Genomic DNA, 19453 nt, shown 5'->3' with positions numbered 1-19453 from the left:
GAATTAACAAGTGCTGGTGAGGATGTGGAGAAAAAAGGAGCCCTCACATTCTGTTGGTGGGAATGCAAACTGGTGAAGCCACTGTGGAAAACAGTATGGAGGTTTCTCAAAAAATTAAAAATTGAAATACCATACGATCCAGTAATTCCATTACTGGGTATTTATCTAAAGAAAACAAAAACACTAATTTGAAAATATATATGCACCCCTATGTTTACTGCAGCATTATCTATAACAGCTGAGACATGGAAACAACCCCAGTGTTCATCAATGAAATGAATGGATAAAGATATAGTGTACACACACACACACACTCACAATGGACTATTACTCAGCGATAAAAAAGAGATTTTTACCATTTGTGACAAAATGGATGGAACTAGAGGGTATTATGCTAAGTGAAATAAATCAGACACAGAAAGAAAAATACCATATGACCTCCCTTATATGTGGAATCTTAAAAACAAAACAAATGAACAAACAGAAAAACAAAAGACTCTTAGTTGCCAGATGGGAGATGGCTGAGGGGATAGGCAAAATAGATAAAGGGGATTAACAGGTACAAATTTCCAGTTACAAAATAAACAGGTCAGAGATGAAAAGTACAGCCAAAAAGACAAAGACAAACAAAAAAAGAAACCAAGTGAGGTCCCAGAGAATGTGGTCTTGAATGTACCAAGGAGAGAGGCAGAGTTGATTATACCTAGGATAAGGCTCTGTATTGAAGTTACTCTAAAGACTATCACTGGGGTGCCACTGAGTCATGGAGACATGTCTAACAAATAGAATTCCTTAGAGAGTGGTGCTAGACCAGTTTTATTTGACATCTTTATAAAAACATCTTCACATTTAAAAAAAAAAACATGAAGCAATTTTAGGTAGCAGAGATGACAGGTAGATAATCTAAATTTTGCAAACTAGTAAAAATTTAACAATAAATTTTTACATGACTATATACAAGATAATATACTTAAGACGTAAAAAATCCAATTTCACATCTAAAACGAGGCTATCTGAGCTCAGTAATAATCTAGTAAAAGAATTTATAAGCCTGTCCCCTGAAAATATATGCCTAGGTTGCAAACCAGGCCAAAACGAGCAAAAGATCAAGGAGCATCAGTGAGCATCAGGAAGACAAACTCTATTTTTAAATAGAAGAAAGGTATGCAGATATGGACACTCTGTATGGATCACTAGGAGAACAAGAGCTGTGTCTCATAAGCCCCACAAGCATCTTGTTAGCATGACAACAATGAGGGAGAGGAGCCTGGTCTCTGACCCAGTCCAGCAATTCTTAAGCACGCTTCTCTTCTCTTTTCAGTCCACATCTCCATTCTGAAAACTATGTGAAAATGTCTGCATCATATGCCCACGTGGGCTGTGTCCTAGCAGCAGTTCTAAATTTCCGAAAGTATGGTAAAGATACATGAAAACACATAAACTATATTTAATTAAGCCACTTCTGGAAATTAAATATATACTATTATTTTTACCTCTTTGATAGTTCCTATAAGGTTTTCAGAAACTATAAAGAAGGATCTTACTGACATTCTCAAGAGCCTAAGAAAAATTATACAGCAGAACTGCAATATCCTTCCAAAAAACAAGTAGAATTTGTTCTACTAAATAAACTACTCTAAAACACATAAAAATTGCTCTTAACTTCTAGTAAGTTGTGTTTTGAAGAATGACAAGTCATATATTTGTACTCATTATGAACTTTCTCATGGAAGCCATGTTACAAATGGTTTTTAAGTTCCATATGACCTTTGGTATTAAAACTAAATAATAACACAGGATAAATTAACTTTATCAGACTAACCTAGGATCTTAAGCGCCACTTGGAGCATTGTCTCTAAAAGGAAATTCACTGTGAATACAAACCCTGAGTGAGTTCTCACTTGTACTGCCAAGACAAAACCTCACCCTACCTTCCTTTCTTCTATATCACCACAAACATAGGCTTACTAAAGCAAAAGGGCTGGAGAAGTATGTCTGGTATCTCCACTGAGAAGGGAAGGATGGCAGCATGGAGTACACACAGCAGCAGGGAGGGCATCTCTCAGTGTGAAGAAAGAGAAGCTCCAGCCATGAGAGCAGGAAAGATGAGTCTCGAACTAGGGCAGACAACTAATATAAGAATATGCAGCTGAAAGCTGAGAACTGCCTGTATTTCTCAAAGGAACCAGCATCTCTAGAAAAGGACAAAAAACCATTTAGTAAGGTATAAAAGTATGATGAGAATAGCATTAGAAGAACAGATAGCAAGATTGCTCATCATTCTACAATAAACATTATTTTTCCAAACAACTACCTATATTCTTGATGACAAACTAATTGCTTACCAGTTTTGCTTCAAATCCAAATACCGAATGTTGACCCCTTCTTTAATAGCTTCGTAGTTACTTTCAGATCCCTATATGAAAATATCAATAACATAAGCTCCATGAGTGTAAGGATCATTTCTTTTCACCTTTGTATTCCCAGCACCTACTGAACAGTTCAAATAGTTACTGAATAAATAATATATGCATTTTAAAAACTACTAAGTAAATCAGTGAGCTCCAATATTTCTAGGGGTTGAACGCCCTATTTCTGCTTATCTGATTGCTAAAAGCTACACTGCATTGAAATATGTTCTAATAAATAAAACAATTAAAGAAACGAGCATTCTCATATACTCAAAAGTGTGAATTACAAAGATGAATATTATTTTTCCTTACCCAAATAGCATCAGTAATGTTTTCCTTAAGGGCTCTATTTATATCCCAACTATGTGCTTGTTTTTCTGAAGAATCATCTAATTCCCATTTACTGATGTTTGAACTTGTCAGGCTATAAAAGCTTGCTCTCTCTCTATCCCAAAGGACACTTGAAAGCTGTATGGAGAGGAGAGAAGAAAAAAGTTACGTTTATAGATTTTTAAGTTCTAATGTGAATGAACTACTTTTCTGAAACTCAAATTTGATATATTTTATAAGTATTCCATTAGTAATCCTAGCGGAATACTTTGTTTAGTATTCAAATAAAGGAGTGATCCTAAAATGGACCTTGAGGGCAAGGTAAGATTTCCATAGGCAGAAATACAAAAGCAGACAGCCCACAAAGAGTATAGTTATGGGAAAGTTATAAGGTCTTTCAGAGAACAACAAGTAGTCCTGTTACATTGGAATGTAGACTATAACTAGAAAAGAAGTAGAAATAATGCTCAAATGAAAAACTAGGGACACAGAGCAAAGTCCTGAATGTGAGTTTGTAAACCCAGTAAACAAGATATTATCAATGGCTTCTGAACTCAAGAGCTGTGTTATAGGAAAACGAAAATGGTAAGTTTGTAGACAGATTATTTCACCTTTTCAAGTATATACTTGGTTATGAAATACAGTTATGTTTTTAGTTGGGCACACGACTGTTTTGAGTTAAAGCTCTAATCTTCTCCATTTCTCCTGTCACCATGTTTCTGGCCACTAATGGGATAAGGGAGCCAACAGAGAGTAAATTGAACTGGCACCAAGAGCTTAGGGGAAATTTACCAAGAGTGCAGATTAGGGCTTAACAATGGAAGTAAAGGATAGGGATGAAAATGAGACATGACAGAAGTCAAATCTATAGTGCCTGGTAAGTACGGAATTTGCTATAGCTGGGGAGACACACACAAACACATACACAATGAAGAGTTTATACCAGGGTCACTGAAAAAAGTGACAGGTCATGAACAGAAATAAACAGGCCAAAAGAGAAATGAGTTTTATACACACTTTTGGTGTAGAAAATGTGAGAGAAGAGGGAATATGAGCAATTTGTTTTCAGACATGTTAGGCTGTAGGTTCGAAGACCATCAAGAAAGCAGATGATGAGAGCAACCTCAATTAGAAGGAAACAGCACAGGGGCGCCTGCGTGGCTCAGTTGTTTAGCTTCTGCCTTCAGCTCAGGTCATGGTCCCAGGGTCCTGGGATCGAGCCCCGCATCAGGCTCCCTGCTCGGCAGGAAGCCTGCTTCTCCCTCTGCCACTCCCTTTGCTTGTGTTCAGGCTCTCTATCTCTCTCTGTCAAATAAATAAATAAAATCTTAAAAAAAAAAAAAAAAGAAGGAAACAGCACAGTGAGAAGAAAATGTGCTTTCAATCAAAGAGGTTGGGCACGTATCTGCCATGGAGTAGTTGTGCAACCGCAGGCAGTTTACATAAATGTCACTGAGGTTATTTCCTCATCTGCAAACTGGGGAGAAAGCGCTCTACGTTACAGGTCATCATATTACTCGAGATAACAAATATAGAGCCCCTAGCAGAGAGTAGATGCTCCAGGTTCACTCCCATCTGCCTCCCTTCACTATTCCAGAGCCTGAGGCAGAAGCCCAGCTGACAGATCTAGATTTGAGTCGTCCACACAAATAGCCAGAATCATGGGAGTGGAGAACACACTTTTGGTTAAGTCAAAAAGCAAAACTGGTCCTTAAACACATTTGTAATTTTATATAACAGTTTTAATTCAAAGAATGTACATATAAGAGAATCTGTATGATTTAAGAATATTAAAGTTACAGGGTTTGTGAGAGGATTAGTATGAACTCATTTGATCACGATAAAAATGCTTCACTGAAAAGATCTAAAGTTTTACTTCATATACACTAGTGTTCATACGGAGGCAATACCAACTTCGTAGGAAACTTCCAACTTATTGATTTCATGAAGAAACAAGCTTGTAAAACAAAATCATTTTATCAACTTACGATGAGATCACTACTTGGAGATAAAATTCCCAAAAGAGAAGAGACCTTCCGACCAATTCCTGAAAGCATGCCTTGTCCTTGAGGCAGAACGTGTTGATGAATCTTTCCTAAACTATCAGGTATCAGCCGAACCAGCTGGCTTCCCAATGAGGACAAAATAAAACTTCCTCCCTATGAACAAATATTGTAAATAGGTTATGCATCTATAACTAAGATAAAGAACATTAACACAAAATGCTTTGATACAGAAACAAATCATCTATCATCTGTACCTTAAAACAAATCTAAAAGAATAAAAAAAGAGTCATTTTACTAAAATGATTTAATTATGAATACTATTACATGATACTAATACGTGATACTATTAATTCTACATAGAGAAACTTTGGTTGTTTTTTTAATTGAGTGGTGTTTTTTTAATTCTGATTTTTAACTGTAGGTTCACCACATTGCAGGTTCAACAAATCAAGTATCACATTTTGTTCTTTGGTAAACTTGCGAAGTGTTTCTAAGGGTTTCTAAGTCACTGTCAGAAAATGTTTCTGAAAGAAATGAATACCATGGGCTACGACCTAATATTGGTATTTCAGAGTCCTAGAAGGGCTTTCCTTTGTCAAACTGTTCAACTCCTAGACCCTTACATTCTTCTCTTGCCTCTTTTTGATCCCTCTCTGGCCTGTGTGGTCTATCCAAAACAATTTTTAGTCATTCACATATCACTCCCAAGCCAAATCACAGCTTTCCAATAAATATGAAAGAAAACCCATCATATACCTGCACTGCTGTCAGGAAACTGTAAGTCTTATCACCTCCCAAATCTACAAAGGTCTCTGTGTAGATATCTTCACCGGCAAGGCTTGGCCAATAGCGGATGGATCCTTCTCTGGTGGCAACCATGACAGCAACAGCCTTGAAACAAGATCATAACACTCGGCAATCACAGTAAAAAGGACCCTGAAACTGGGAGTCTGGTGACACTGATAAAAAGAAACTAGGGGAATTTACTATTTAACATAAATTAGGGGGGACAAAACCCCTCCTTTTTATATTTTAAAAATTATCAGACTATAAATTGACTTTCTTTTCCTTTTGTTGTGCAGTTCTATTAATTTTAACACTTGTATAGACCCATGTAACTACCACCAATATAGGGACACAGCACAGTCCTGTAAACATCCCAAACTCCCTAGTGCTAACTATCCCTTAATAATCACATCTTTCCCCCATCTTAACCCCGGTAACCAGTTTCCATCATTATAGTTTCGTCTTTCTGAGAATGTCAAGCAAATGAAATCATATAGAATGTAACCTTTAAGCACTGGCTTATCTCACTTCAGCATGTCTTTGAGATGCATCTGGGTTGTTGCTGTATTAAGAGTTCACTCCTTTTTTACTGTTGAGTAGTATTCCATTCTGCGGATGAAACCCGTTTGTTTATTCATTCACTTGTTAAAGGACATTTGGGTTATTTCCACCTTTGGCTATCACAAATAAAGCTGTTATGACATTCATATACTGTTTTTTGTGTAAACTTAAGTTTTAATTTCTATGAGGTAAACAGCCAGGAATGGAATTGTTGGGTCATAATGGCAAGTGTCTTTCAACTTCATTGGAAAGCAAAAATCAAGTAGCTGTACCATTTTGCATTCCCATCAGCAATGTATGAGTTCTAGTTGCTCCACATCCTTGCCAGCACTTGGTGGTGTCAGTATTTTGTATTTTAGTCATTGTAATAGGTGTATTGTGATATCTCACTATTGTTTCCATTTGCATTTCCCTAACGGCTAATGATGTGAACATCTCTGTAATACCTTTTATCTTCTTTGGTAAAGTATCTGTTCAAGTCCTGTGCCCTGTTTTTAAATTGGGTTGTTTTCTTATTAAACTCTGAGAGTTCATTTTACATTCTAGATACAAGTTCTTCGTAGGATATGGCTTATGAATATTCTCTCCCAGTCTGTAGCTTGTCTCTTGTTCTTGTCATTGTCTTTGACACAGCCAAGTTTTTAATTTTGAGGAAGTCCAATTTATCTATTTTTTTCTTTTATGAATCATGCTTTTGGTGATTTCCAAGAACTCTATGTTTAACCCCAGGTCATGATGATTTTCTCCTGTTTTCTTCCAAAAATTTATAGTTTTATGTTTTACATCTAAATCTGTGATCCCTTTTGAGTTAATCTTTGTATAAGATAGGAGGTTTAGGGGGAAATTCTTTCTTCCTCTCTCTCTCTCTTTTTTTTTTTTTTAAAGATTTTATTTATTTGACAGAGAGAGACACAGCGAGAGAGGGAACACAAGCAGGGGGAGTGGGAGAGGGAGAAGCAGGCTTCCCGTGGAGCAGGGAGCCCGATGCGGGGCTCGATCCCAGGACCCTGGAATCACGACCTGAGCCAAAGGCAGACGCTTAACGGCTGAGCCACCCAGGAGCCCCTCTCTTTTTTTTTTTTTTGCATAAGGATGACCAATGGTCCCAACACCATTTACTGAAAAGACTATCCTTACTCCATTGAATTGCTGTTGCAGCTCTGTCACAGATCAAAGGGCCACCTCTGTATCTGCATTCTCTATGTGTCTATCTGCCAATACTAGTGCCTTGATTCCTGTGGCTTTACAGTTATGTCTCCGAATCAGGTTGGATGATTCCTCTAATATTACAACTCCCTTATTTAAAAAAAATATATTTCAATAAGCATTTAAGTCACCTACCTGAGTAGAATGTGTTTCACCTGCAGTATCAGAATAAGAGAGAGCCACCAAGTCAGCACTCCAGTGGAAGTCACTAGGCGGCAGCTGAAGTTCTTTGCAAACAGATAACTAAAGGAGAAACCCAAAGAAAAAATCTTTCACATCAAATCCAAGTTTTTTGAATATGCACTTGACTTCACTATTTTCTTTCCCTGCATATTTCAGATTCTGATTCACTGCTGGAAATACCATTCTATAAATATTCTTTCTTCTCACATCTTTTTGATCAGGCTTTCATCAGGGCTTTCAGTAATTTCAAAACAAAATATCTTAAGAGATGCAGAATCAGGAAAACTTAAAAGGTAGACCAGACACTGAATATCAACTAGCCCAATACCTTTCTGGACTAAAAAGAGTCTACTGGTTAAGAGATGTATGTATGGAATTCTCCCAGGCTAGTCTTGATTTGTTTATTTGACATCTAAAATCAGCATGACCACAGAATAATTAATTATACCAAGTTGTCCAGAAATATTTCTTAGCCTCAGCCAGGTATCAGGCTCCTTCTGCTAACTCATCACAGCCCCCAGGACGTCTCCTTGCCTATGCTCTCAACTACAAATACTACTTTCTAGGCAGCAGCAGTACAAAGGCCACAGATGTCAAGAGTTCAGATAAGCACAAGACCCCAGTTCCAACAGAACTAGTGCCTTCCAATAGAACAATGGCCCAGTAACAACAGATCAGTGATTGATGAAGGAAGGATGCCTGATATGGAACACACAGGAAAATTAGGTTGCTGACAATAAGTTCTTGGAAACACAAACGATAATCCTATGTGAGAAACTTGACAACCGAAAGTTAAACTAATAACTACTAAAATTGGTATCATTTTTTCCCTATTTTTAAAAGACTTATTTACTTATTTGGTGGGAGGGGAAGGGCAGAGGGAGAAAGAATCCTGAAGCAGACTCCCAGCTGAGCACAGAGCCCGACGCAGGGCTCAATCCCAGGACCCCGAGATCATGACTTGAGCCAAAATCAAGAGTCAGCTGCTTAACTGACTGAGTCACCTAGATGCCCCTGTTTTTCCCTATTAAGCATTATTCAGCAGATTTAGTGAAACAGTCCTATCTCAGAAATAAAAAAACTCAATTCATTAGCTTATGTGGATGGCATTTAGCCTTAAACTTCATTAGGTAGACTGACATGACATTTATAACATTCATTAAAAATTTTGAAGTCTCTAATGTTATTAAATGTAAATAAGATGGATCTAGTTTAAAATTAAATGGGAGAAAATTTTTTTTCCCAATACAAAAATGTATATGCATGCTCAGTATTTCATATCATAACAAAAATGCAAATCCATAATGTTTGAGTAGATTCAGATTACTGTCCTCTAACAACTCTAGAGCTTTAGGGTAAAAACTAAGAGCCAGTTGGTAATCCTCTCCTCTATCTCCTTATAGCTTTCTAAATAGCAATTACCTTAGTAATAGGTGACAGAGCAATCTTCCAAATAATGAGTTTCTCTTTGCAGACCAGACAAGCCCATCCACCTTCATCTATGTGAACAGTCAGCTGATCATCAACTTAAAAAAAAGTACGTAATTAAACTTAAAGCATTAATAAGAAAAACTGTTAAAAAAAACAAAAAGAAGAAAAAAAACCTTATAATTCCTTATACCAAGATCTTCTTTATAGCTACATTCTTTATATATATGTGTGTATATGTGTGTCTATATATATAAAAAAGTAATTACCACATAAAAAAAGATTCATTCTCATCAAAAATGCTCTCGAGTAATTCAAGAATCATAAATATCCAAAACAAGAAATCCATTTAACTTTGATAACCACATTTAGAAATGTATCTGAAGGCAAACAGTATATTTTGGACTTAGGTTTAATATCTTTTAATATTGGTTATAAACAGGTATCTTACTTTCTATAATATTTAGTAACATATGTAATTTTATTTTGATACAGCAACAGAAATAATAATCTCTCCCATTAAATATATTAAAAATTTCAAGGAAAAACTGTTCCTTCAAAAGAATGTGATTTTCGAATACTTTCTTTAAAAGTATGATAAATCACTTCACTATATGGAGACATCAAGGGTTACATTCCATATTTTTTAAAGAGGTATTTAAAGAGTTATTTATTTATTTTAGAAAGAGAGAGAGAGAGCACGAGGGAGAGGCAGAGGGAGGAGAGGAAGAGAATCTTAAGCAGACTCCTCACTAAGCGCAGAGTTCCACACAGTGCTCAATCCCACGACCTGAGCTAAAACCAAGAGTCGGCCGCTTAACCGACTGAGCCACCTAGACACCACGTGGGTTACATCCCATATTAACTGACAAAACTAAATTAGTATATTGCTGTCGTAAGCAATGGTAGTAAACCTCAGTGTGTTAGCCCTAGAAATTTAATTAATTTGAGCTCTGCCTGCCTAAAGAAGGGCAAGATAAAAGGTATCAATAATGTACAAGCTAAAATACTAAATCGTGCCTAGGCTAAGTGTGGGCTTTTTGCTGAATAAGCATATCTGCTCAATATTTTCTTTTCCTGAAAGCAATAAAGCAGCTCCAAATACTCTACTGGTAAGCCCTTGAGGTCTCTGACTTAACACACAGCACTTGGTAGGTTTCCATATAGGGAAAAGTTCTTTCAGTTTACACACCCCTCAGTTTAAACATCCTAATTTCTAGGGACTCTCTCCTCTGAGTATGTGTACTACTTGTTATTAAAAGTCTGGTGGGGGCGCCTGGGTGGCTCAGTCGTTAAGCGTCTGCCTTCGGCTCAGGTCATGATCCCAGGGTCCTGGGATCGAGTCCCACATCGGGCTCCCTGCTCGGCAGGAAGCGTGCTTCTCGCTCTCCCACTCCCCCTGCTTGTGGTCCTGCTCTCGCTATCTCTCTCTCTGTCAAATAAATAAATAAAATCTTAAAAAAAAAAAAAAAAAAAAGTCTGGTGGCATGAACCAGGAGTATGTTAAAAGGTTTAAATATAATTTAAGCTGAAATTTTTAGAAAAGTAAAGAAAAATATATATATTTAAAACAAAAACAGTGCAGGGCGCCTGGGTGGCTCAGTCACCTTCAGTGTCTGCCTTCAGCCCAGGTCATGATCCCAGAGTCCTGGGATCAAGTCCCGTATCAGGCACCCTGCTCAGTGGGAAGTCTGCGTCTCCGATTCTGCGCCTCCCCCTGTGCATGCACATGCTCTCTCTTGCGTGCGCTCTCCCTCTCGCAAAAATAAATAAAAAATCTTAAAAATAAATATATAAAACAAAAACAGTGCATGACAGAGGTTAGTGGAAGTTTAGTTGTCTGAAAACCACTGTACCTGAGTTCTCAAGGACTCATAGGGAAGATAGGCAAGTTCAAGTTGATGAGAAATATTCCTTTCTAGAATGGAGTACTTTAACCCTTTTTGATTATCATTCACAGTATGAACTACATTTTATATCATGATGCATTCACATACAATTTAAATAAAACAAACAAGTTATCAAGCATTATTATATGAAATGCACTCTGATATTCTGCATTGTTTTTTTAAGTGCTGGCCATGAGCCACTAAACTGATTTCAGTTACTACCTGCAGTTTGAAAAACACTGTTCCAGAAAATCACAAAAATCTATAATTGCATCATAAATAAAAATGCCTTGGGAACATCACTGAGGATGCTCTGAACTTTGCTCTTCAAGTCACCCAACCCCTCAACCGTACCGCTGCCTTTCTAACACTTGTGTGACTGCATCTTTCAAACTTCCACTCTAATTCTCTGCCAACAGAATCTTTTAAAGATACACCACACTGATAACACTAATGTGTACATATAACCTCTGGGATACTACACAGGATCCAGAAATGGAGGTAGTAAGACTTGACCTTACTGTATTATCACACCCAATAATGTGAGGCAGTGTTTTGATTTTTTTTAAAGCTAAACTTCATACACCCGATCAACTTTTGAAATCAGACCGAGTTTTGCATATGCAGTTTACAACCATAAAAGAAGTAATGTGATTGTGCTAAAAATAAACTCATTCTGCTTCTCAAATTCATTACCAAATACATTACCAAATACATTACCTGTTTCTACCCCATTTAAGTGAAGGTATATCAGAGAAAGCACAAATTTCAATCTGAGCCAGAGCCAGGCTGCATTCTGAATTGCTTAATAGAGGCAAATGGAAAATGATACCCACCTTCAGCCAATGTCAAGGCTTCCATTATTTTAACAGGAAGAGAAGATCCAAATGTTTTCACATCGTAGTTCATAGACTCAGTTACACAGTGGTGTGGCAATATTCGTGTAGGTGTTCCTCTAAAGAAAAGAGACCACATTCCTTGAACCATAACTTAAAATTTTCCATTATCTTGTGGCGCTTGGGTGGCTCAGTCGGTTAAGCGTCTGCCTTGGGCTCAGGTCATGATCCCAGGTCCTGGGATAAAGTCCCACATCAGGCTCTCTGCTCAGCGGGGAGCCTGCTTCTCCCTCTCCCTCTGCCGGCCACTCCCCTTGCTTGTGCTCTGTCAAATAAGTAAAATCTTTAAAAAAAAAATTTTTCCATTATCCTAATTTTAAGGTACATATTTTCACATAAAGAGAAGATCTCTGATAAACAAGAAGAATGATTAGGTGTAACAGTAAAAAAAAAAAAAAAAAAAAAAAAAAAAAAAAAAAAACAACTCTGGCTCATGTGTACTGTATAATATATTTTTTGTTTAAAAAAAAAAAAAAAAAACTGGGCGCCTGGGTGGCTCAGTTGGTTAAGCGACTGTGTTCGGCTCAGGTCATGATCCTGGAGTCCCTCGATCGAGTCCCGCATCGGGCTCCCTGCTCGGCAGGGAGTCTGCTTCTCCCTCTGACCCTCCCCCCCCCTCTCATGTGCTCTCTCTCATTCTCTCTCTCTCAAATAAATAAATAAAATCTTTAAAAATAAAAAAAAAAAACTGATAGGATCTAAAAAATGGCTTCTGACTCTTATGCTCTAGGAATCAGACGCATGCTCTATTCACTTAAACTATTTATAACTGCTTCCTTAGCTGTGAAATACGAAGGTTGGACTAGATCAGTATTTTCCAAATTGTGGGTCATTTTGAGGGTCTCAATCAACATTTTCGAAAAACAGAATATAATCCAGAGTTATTCTACACTGTGGTCAAAAAAGCTTTACAAACACTGGGTTAGATTATCTTTTTTTTTTTTTTTTAAAGATTTTATTTATTTGACAGAGAGAGACACATCGAGAGAGGGAACACGAGCAGGGGGAGTGGGAGAGGGAGAAGCCGGCTTCCCGCTGAGCAGGGAGCCCGATACGGGGCTTGATCCCAGGACCCTGGGATCATGACCTGACCCGAAGGCAGAGGCTTAACGACTGAGCCACCCAGGCGCCCTGGGTTAGATTATCTTTAAGCTCTCATCAATCCTGGAACTTTTTTTTTTTTTATTGAAGTATAGTTGACACATAATGTTACATTAGTTTCAGATGTACAAAACAGTGATTGAAGCACAGCTACTGTCTGTCACCATGCAACCCTATTATAGTATCATTGATTATATTCCCTATGCTGTACTTTTCATCCCCATGACTTATACATTCTATAACTGTAAGCCTGTACGTCCCACTCCCTTTCACCCATTTTGCCCTCATCAGGCAAATTTTATGAAATCTACCAGACTTTTTTTTTTTTTAAAGATTTCATTTATTTATTCTTAAAAAAATAGAGAGAGAGAGGCAGAAGCAGAGGAAGAAGCAGGGAGCCTGATGCGGGACTCCATCCCAGGAACCCCGGATCATGACCTGAGCCAAAGGCAGACGCTTAACGGACTGAGCCACTCAGGCACCCCCAGATTTGTGCAACCAAGGTATTAGAGCCATGAGTATCTGCTGTTACCTGTTCTTCAACAGCAGATACAGCAGTTGAAACTGTATCTCCTCACCTTGTTAACATTCAAAAAATAATGTAAAGCTACCAGTATAAAATTTATTCTTATCATGAGGATTAAGTGAGCTTTGTTTGTTGACATACTGTTATAACAAAGATTTTTCTTTAAATAATCACTAGAAAGTAAGAAAAGATTTTAAAAACCACACATTAAATATAACTTTTATTCTGACTTTTTTCAAAAGGAGTAGAAAACACTGACAAGATCATCACTTTGAAGAGCACTTTCAAAATGTAAGTTTTCTTGCAAAACAAAGTTCTTTTTTGGTAGACGAATTCAGAGGAAACTACCCAGAAACATGTTACCTTCTAAAGCTCTAGATTAATTATGAAACGGTGGGTGCAGAGCATGATTTAACAGGTGATGTGGACTGATGTGCCACGCTTCTATTTGCTAACAAAACTACTCTTAACTCACTGCTATGGAAAGCCTTATACCTATTAATTTAGCTACAAAGTTAACTTGTGTGGCCAAAACTCCCTTAACTATTAATCAGCAGATATTAATGGCAATAACTATGTTAGGCATTATACGGTTTTCCTGGGTTGGAGATGCTCCTTGTCACCATCGTCGAAGGATTTCATATTGATTTGGCCTTAAGTGAAGCAGGCTATCGCCTTTTCACAGATGAAAAGACTCATGACTGACTTGACACCGGAAAACAGGGGTACTAAGAAGGAGGCAGGTAACCACTGACTGAAATCCATTTTGTTCACTTCTACACAAAGCTAATTCCATGAAAAGTGCAAAGTGAAGGCTCGATAAATTAAAACGAGGCTTAAATAACTACCCGCAAAGATGGAGAAGATCTATTTCCCCCAAATTCTGGCGTTCTTACCCGCCGCCCCCGGTTCCGGAGGCTTCTGGAGACACTATGCCATCAGGCCCGCCGAGTCACATAAGCCTATCCGTCACCAGACTGAACCGGGGACAATCACTTACCGCGAGCTCAGCGAGCTACGCCGGCCGACCGGCGAAAAGAGCACCGGGGAGCTGACTGCCGACGCCAAGGACAGACCTTTCCTGCTAGTCGCCCGGGGCGTGGAGCCCGGCCCGACTCCACCCAGCGGGCCCCTTCGGGTCCCAGGCCCCGGTGTCCGCGGAGAGGAGACGGCCGGGAACATGACGGAACGCAGAAGCGACACAGGGCGCGCGGATTCCGCCCGTGGGGCTGAAGCGCGGCTCGCGCGCGGAGCTTGAACACCAGACGTGGGAGAGCGCGCTGTAATGGCGTAAAAGCACAGCGCCGAGCGGCGGGCTTTGTTGGGGAGGCGGGGGAGGGCGAGCGATCAGACGTAAAAGCGCAGCGCCGAGGCGCGGGGTGTGGTCGGAACGGTGTGTGTAGGGTGGCGGGGCAGGGCGCGCGGTAATGACGTCAGAGTGCTGCCTCCAGCCGCGGGATTTGGTAGTAGAGGGTGCCAGTGGAGAGTTTTAGGGGGCTGGCGGGTGTCCGGAACCTCAGGAAAGTGAAACTGGAGAGACAGGCGCCCTTCTCTACTGGCCCTCTAGCAGCCTGAACGCAGAGCCTCTCTTTGCGTGCTGGTCTTTCCTGAGCCTCTTGGGAACTGGGAAGTATCGGTTCCCTGGTCCACGCTGAGAAGGGAGAAAATCGGAAAAGCTGCCAGTGGTTTCACACTCTGTTATATTTGTTCTTCTCTACATTTGTCATTCCCCACTCCACACTGTCTCATCCACGCTAGGGAACGCTAGTGACGCCACAAGTCCACATCTTTATCCCAGATCTTGCTCAAAAACTGTAGGCTCTAAACAGCTCCCTAGTGGACACCTCGACCTGCATACCTGCATGTCCTTCAGACTCCTGACGATCCACGTGTTAAAAACTGAATTCTTGTTTTCCTTTGGGACGGACCCCTGTCCTACCACCTCTTGCCCCACTTGGTAAAACTGGCCAACTACCCCAGTCAAAAAGAAGAGCTCTATCCTGGAGTCATTCTTCACCCTTAACCGCCACTGCAATATCCTGGTACACTGTAGCTCCTGAATGCAGTCCATGGATGTCAGCCTCCTGCAGTGGAGACCGGAGACCGCAGCTCGTGGAATAGTATCAGGACCTATGCCTTGGGGGCAGCCCAAATACTTCTTTATCACTACCCAGGGTTCTACATTTTCCTAGTGGCTGCCATTTCCTTAAAAAAAAAAAAAAAATCATTTCCTTGTTTATCCTTTGACCTCATTTTAAATAATATAGTCCCTTATACGGGACATCTAGAAGAAGGGATAGTGTAGTGCAGTAGCTCTCACACTCGAACATGTATCATCACCAGGAGGGCTTGTTAAACTGCGTTGCTGCCCATCCACAGTGTCTGAGAATTTGCATTTCTAACAAGTTTCTAGGTGTTGGTGATGCTGCCGTCCGGGGACATTTTGATAACTACTGGCGTAGTAATTGAGTGTATAGACTCTGGAATTAAATGGGACTTGGTTCAAATCTCACCTCTGCTATTTACTATCTGTGTCATCTTTTTGAGCCTCTATTAAATTACTAATAGTACTCACTTGTGAGAATTAGATAATATAGATGTGACTGTATTTGTGAATGTCAAAAAACAAACATAGAATGAAGGCAAACAAACTGAAGAAAAACAGTATTTCCAATAAAATAGTACTCTTTAAAGAAAATCAGTAAGAGAAAGCAAGCTACCCCAATAGAAAAAAATGGAAATGCATGAAGGGCATGAACTAGCATTAAGTCAAAGACTAGAAATGACCAAAAACACATGAAAAGATCTTCAACATCACTAATAGTTAAAGAAATGCAAATCAAACCACCTATCAGTATTGTTTGCCTGTTGGATTAGCTGGAAAGTCATAAAAAATGAAAATAGTTCATGTTGAAAGGCTGTGGAGAAATAGGTGCTGATGTATACACTTCTGGCGAGATTTTTATAAATTAGTACAGTCTTTTGAGAGGATAATCTATCAAAAAGCCTTATAACTTGTATATGCTCTTTAAAGGTGGCAATTCACTTTTAGAATTTATCTGAAAAAATCATAATAAATAGTATTGTTTATAATAGCAAAATAAAGATGTCCAATGATAGATTTATAGTATATTCACATTATAAAATTGTATATGGTTAAAAAGAATACATGTAGCTGTGTGTAATGAATACTTAAGGATATAGGAAAATATTGTTGTAAAATTTTAAAAAGCAGGTTGGTCACAAAACAGTATGTCCACTATGAGCCCATTTTTTATTGAAATAAAAAAATGTCTCATAGACACATGTATACATGTGAGAAGCTCAACTTGAACATGTGCCTCCCTTCTATATACCCTTCCTAAAGTACTGCCTTTCAGTTAAGACCAAACTTTGATTTCTGTGGTACTAATCACTGCAATCGACAATGGGATAGTAGCCAGAATTATTTCCTGCAGCTGTGGTAGAATTGTTAGAATTCCACTATCACCAACATATTAATGGTGATATTATTAAAATGGAAAGGCAGGGAAACAATAAAGAACTCATCATGGAAATTATCCATGCCCAATCATTTTCAAGGCATTCATTTAATTGCCTCTAATGGCAATGGAACTTTTTGAGATAACTCTAAATTTCATTGTAGTTTAAAAGTCCTCTGAGCAGGGAAGAATGCATATCGTTTTCACTAGTTCTGTGGTCAGCAAACTGTCAAGGGGCAGAGAATATCTCTAGCTTGCAGGCTGTAGTCTGTTGCAACTGCTCATGAATGAGTGTGGCTATGTTCCAATAAAACTCTATGTATGGACACTGGAATTTGAATTTCATGTAACTTTGATGTGTTATGAAATATTTTTCTTTTGGTTTTTAAAAATCATTTAAAACTGTAAAAACTGAGGCACCTAGGTGGCTCAGTTAGGCATTCGACTCATGGTTTTGGCTCAGGTCAGGATCTCAAGGTCGTGGGATCAAACCCCAAGTCAGGCTCCACACTCAATGTAGTCTGCTTGGGATTCTCTCCCTTTCCCTCTACTGTTCCCCCAGCTTGCGCACTCTTTCTCTCTCTCACTAAATGAAGAAAATCTTTAAAAACAAACAAACAAACCAAACTGTAAAAACCATCCTTAGCTTACAGGCCATACAAATCAGGCAACTGGTCACAGTTTGCTGACCCATGGGCTAGTTTCATGAGGGAGGCACAGGTCCTTTGTTGGCATAGGACCTAACAAAATAAAAGAGGATGCTCAATGTTTTTTGAATGAGTTGAATGAATAGAGATTGCCATGATGCCTCAGACGTAAAAATCACGTAAAACATCCCCAGAGGAACATTTACAATGTAGTTCTCACATACTTCTTTCATTAATATACTTAATGTTTTGTAACATTTACATTTATTTTCATTTATTTTCTAACAGCTTTGGCATTTTTTATGAAATAAAATTAATTTCCCAAAATAGAGCCTTAGCTTATAAAAATGTACTGACAAGGGTTTAGCCTATAATGGTTTATTTAGCTTATGATTATTTCCTGAGAACCAGTCAGGTCCAGGGTCAGAGAAGGCCTTGCACATAGAGATGAGCCTGGGAGGGTGGGCAACAAAACACTAAGCTCATTAACATGAAATTTTATCTTCACAGGTAGAATTTCTGGTGATTAAATTTTTCTTTTTTGCTTATTTTCTAAATTGCTTATATGAACATACATATCCTTCAATGGCTCTCCATGCATGTAGGATGAAAGCTAAGATTTTCAGCATGATATTGAAGGTCCCCCATGATCTGGCTCCCATTTCGTGAATATCTCCTTGTATAAAGCATCAATGCTGAATTAATTTACAACTTGCCTATTCTTTTCTTTTTTAAGATTTTTATTTATTTATTATTCGACAGAGAGAGAGACAGTGAGAGAGGGAACACAAGCAGGGGGAGTGGGAGAGGGAGAAGCAGACTCCCCGCTGAGCAGGGAGCCTGATGTGGGGCTTGATCCCAGGGTCCTGGGATCGAGCCCTGCATTGGGCTCCCTTCTTCTCCCTCTCCCTCTGCCTGCTGCTCCCCCTGCTTGTGCGCCTCCCCCCGTCAAATAAATAAAAAATAAATAAATTATAGGATTGTCAAAGTATCAAACATGGTAACATGTATAAACACTCTGGAAACAAAGTGGTGCCATCCACAGTGACAGTGTTAGCAACACCACCTCTGTACTATTTAGCTATTTTCTTGTAATTGATTTTTATCTGCCTTATCTTTCTAAATAAGCTAGAAGCTCCTTGAGGGCAGATAATCATTATGTCATCAACTCGACAGCACAATTCCTTGTCCAAGGTGGGAGCAGGGGATATTTATTTATTGCACTGAAGCAACTAGAATGTTTATGTAGGAGTATTGACAATACTGACTCTATCTTTAGCCCTCCATCTTGTTCATGTTTGCTCAATGACCTCTCTTGTGTTCCAGGCCCCTTGAAGATTAATATACATACTTCAGAAATGCCCACCAAGGCTGGGATGTGTGGAGGCTTGCTTTGGCCTCCCATGAATGTCAGAGATAAGAGTCTTTACCCTTCCCGACACATGGATGGCGCCACAATATCTAATTAAAGGTTAGTTGTCAGTTAGGTGCATGCAAGCCCTTTGATCTCACTACAGTGCCCTCCCTACCCACACATCTCCTTGCTCTATGAAATCTGTAGACCAAGGTCTGGACTTTATGGAGAATAGCTGTGCAGCTGCCTGGATCGTCGTCCACCCGACCCCCCATCAGCAAGTTACCCTGAATAAAACTCTGTAAATTGGATGGAGTCACCTGCTTCATTCTCCAGTCTCTAAGTACCTTCTCAGTTTGGGGGATATTTTACTGTCCCTCCCCCACCTTCTAACAGTTTGTAAATAGCAAAAAAAATTTTTTAAATAAAAACAAAAATGAGGACATTAACAATCAGATAGGGAGGAAATGAAAGGAACTTGTAATTACTACTTACTTTTATTTATTTATAATGTTAGTTTTTTTCTTTATTCCTGAATCTCCACAGCCAAATTCCAGTAAGAAACTGAATGTAATGAAGTTTTATAAGAAGTGACAGACACACATAAAGTTCTCTATAAATTTTAATCCAGGATATAAAATGTTCCC

General features: G+C 38.9%; 1 protein-coding gene across 1 annotated transcript in view; it reads right to left on the bottom strand.

Moving 5' to 3' along the window:
- The window catches only part of NUP133 (nucleoporin 133), a 64872-nt gene extending 50240 nt beyond the window's left edge, over positions 1-14632 (bottom strand). The window contains exons 1-8 of the mRNA XM_021696074.2: positions 14324-14632; positions 11637-11755; positions 8906-9009; positions 7436-7543; positions 5504-5638; positions 4730-4900; positions 2724-2879; positions 2346-2416 (exon numbers count right to left, since the gene is read on the bottom strand). Of these exons, the coding sequence (XP_021551749.1) occupies positions 2346-2416; positions 2724-2879; positions 4730-4900; positions 5504-5638; positions 7436-7543; positions 8906-9009; positions 11637-11755; positions 14324-14505 (1046 nt within the window). The 5' untranslated portion in view covers positions 14506-14632. The remainder of the gene's footprint in view (positions 1-2345; positions 2417-2723; positions 2880-4729; positions 4901-5503; positions 5639-7435; positions 7544-8905; positions 9010-11636; positions 11756-14323) is intronic.
- Positions 14633-19453: the final 4821 nt, after the last annotated feature.

Source organism: Neomonachus schauinslandi, chromosome 6, assembly GCF_002201575.2.
Source record: "Neomonachus schauinslandi chromosome 6, ASM220157v2, whole genome shotgun sequence".
In the NCBI taxonomy this organism is placed as follows: Eukaryota; Metazoa; Chordata; class Mammalia; order Carnivora; family Phocidae; genus Neomonachus; species Neomonachus schauinslandi.
The sequence above is the reverse complement of the archived record's forward strand: the minus strand, read 5'-3'. Positions and strand labels throughout refer to the sequence as shown.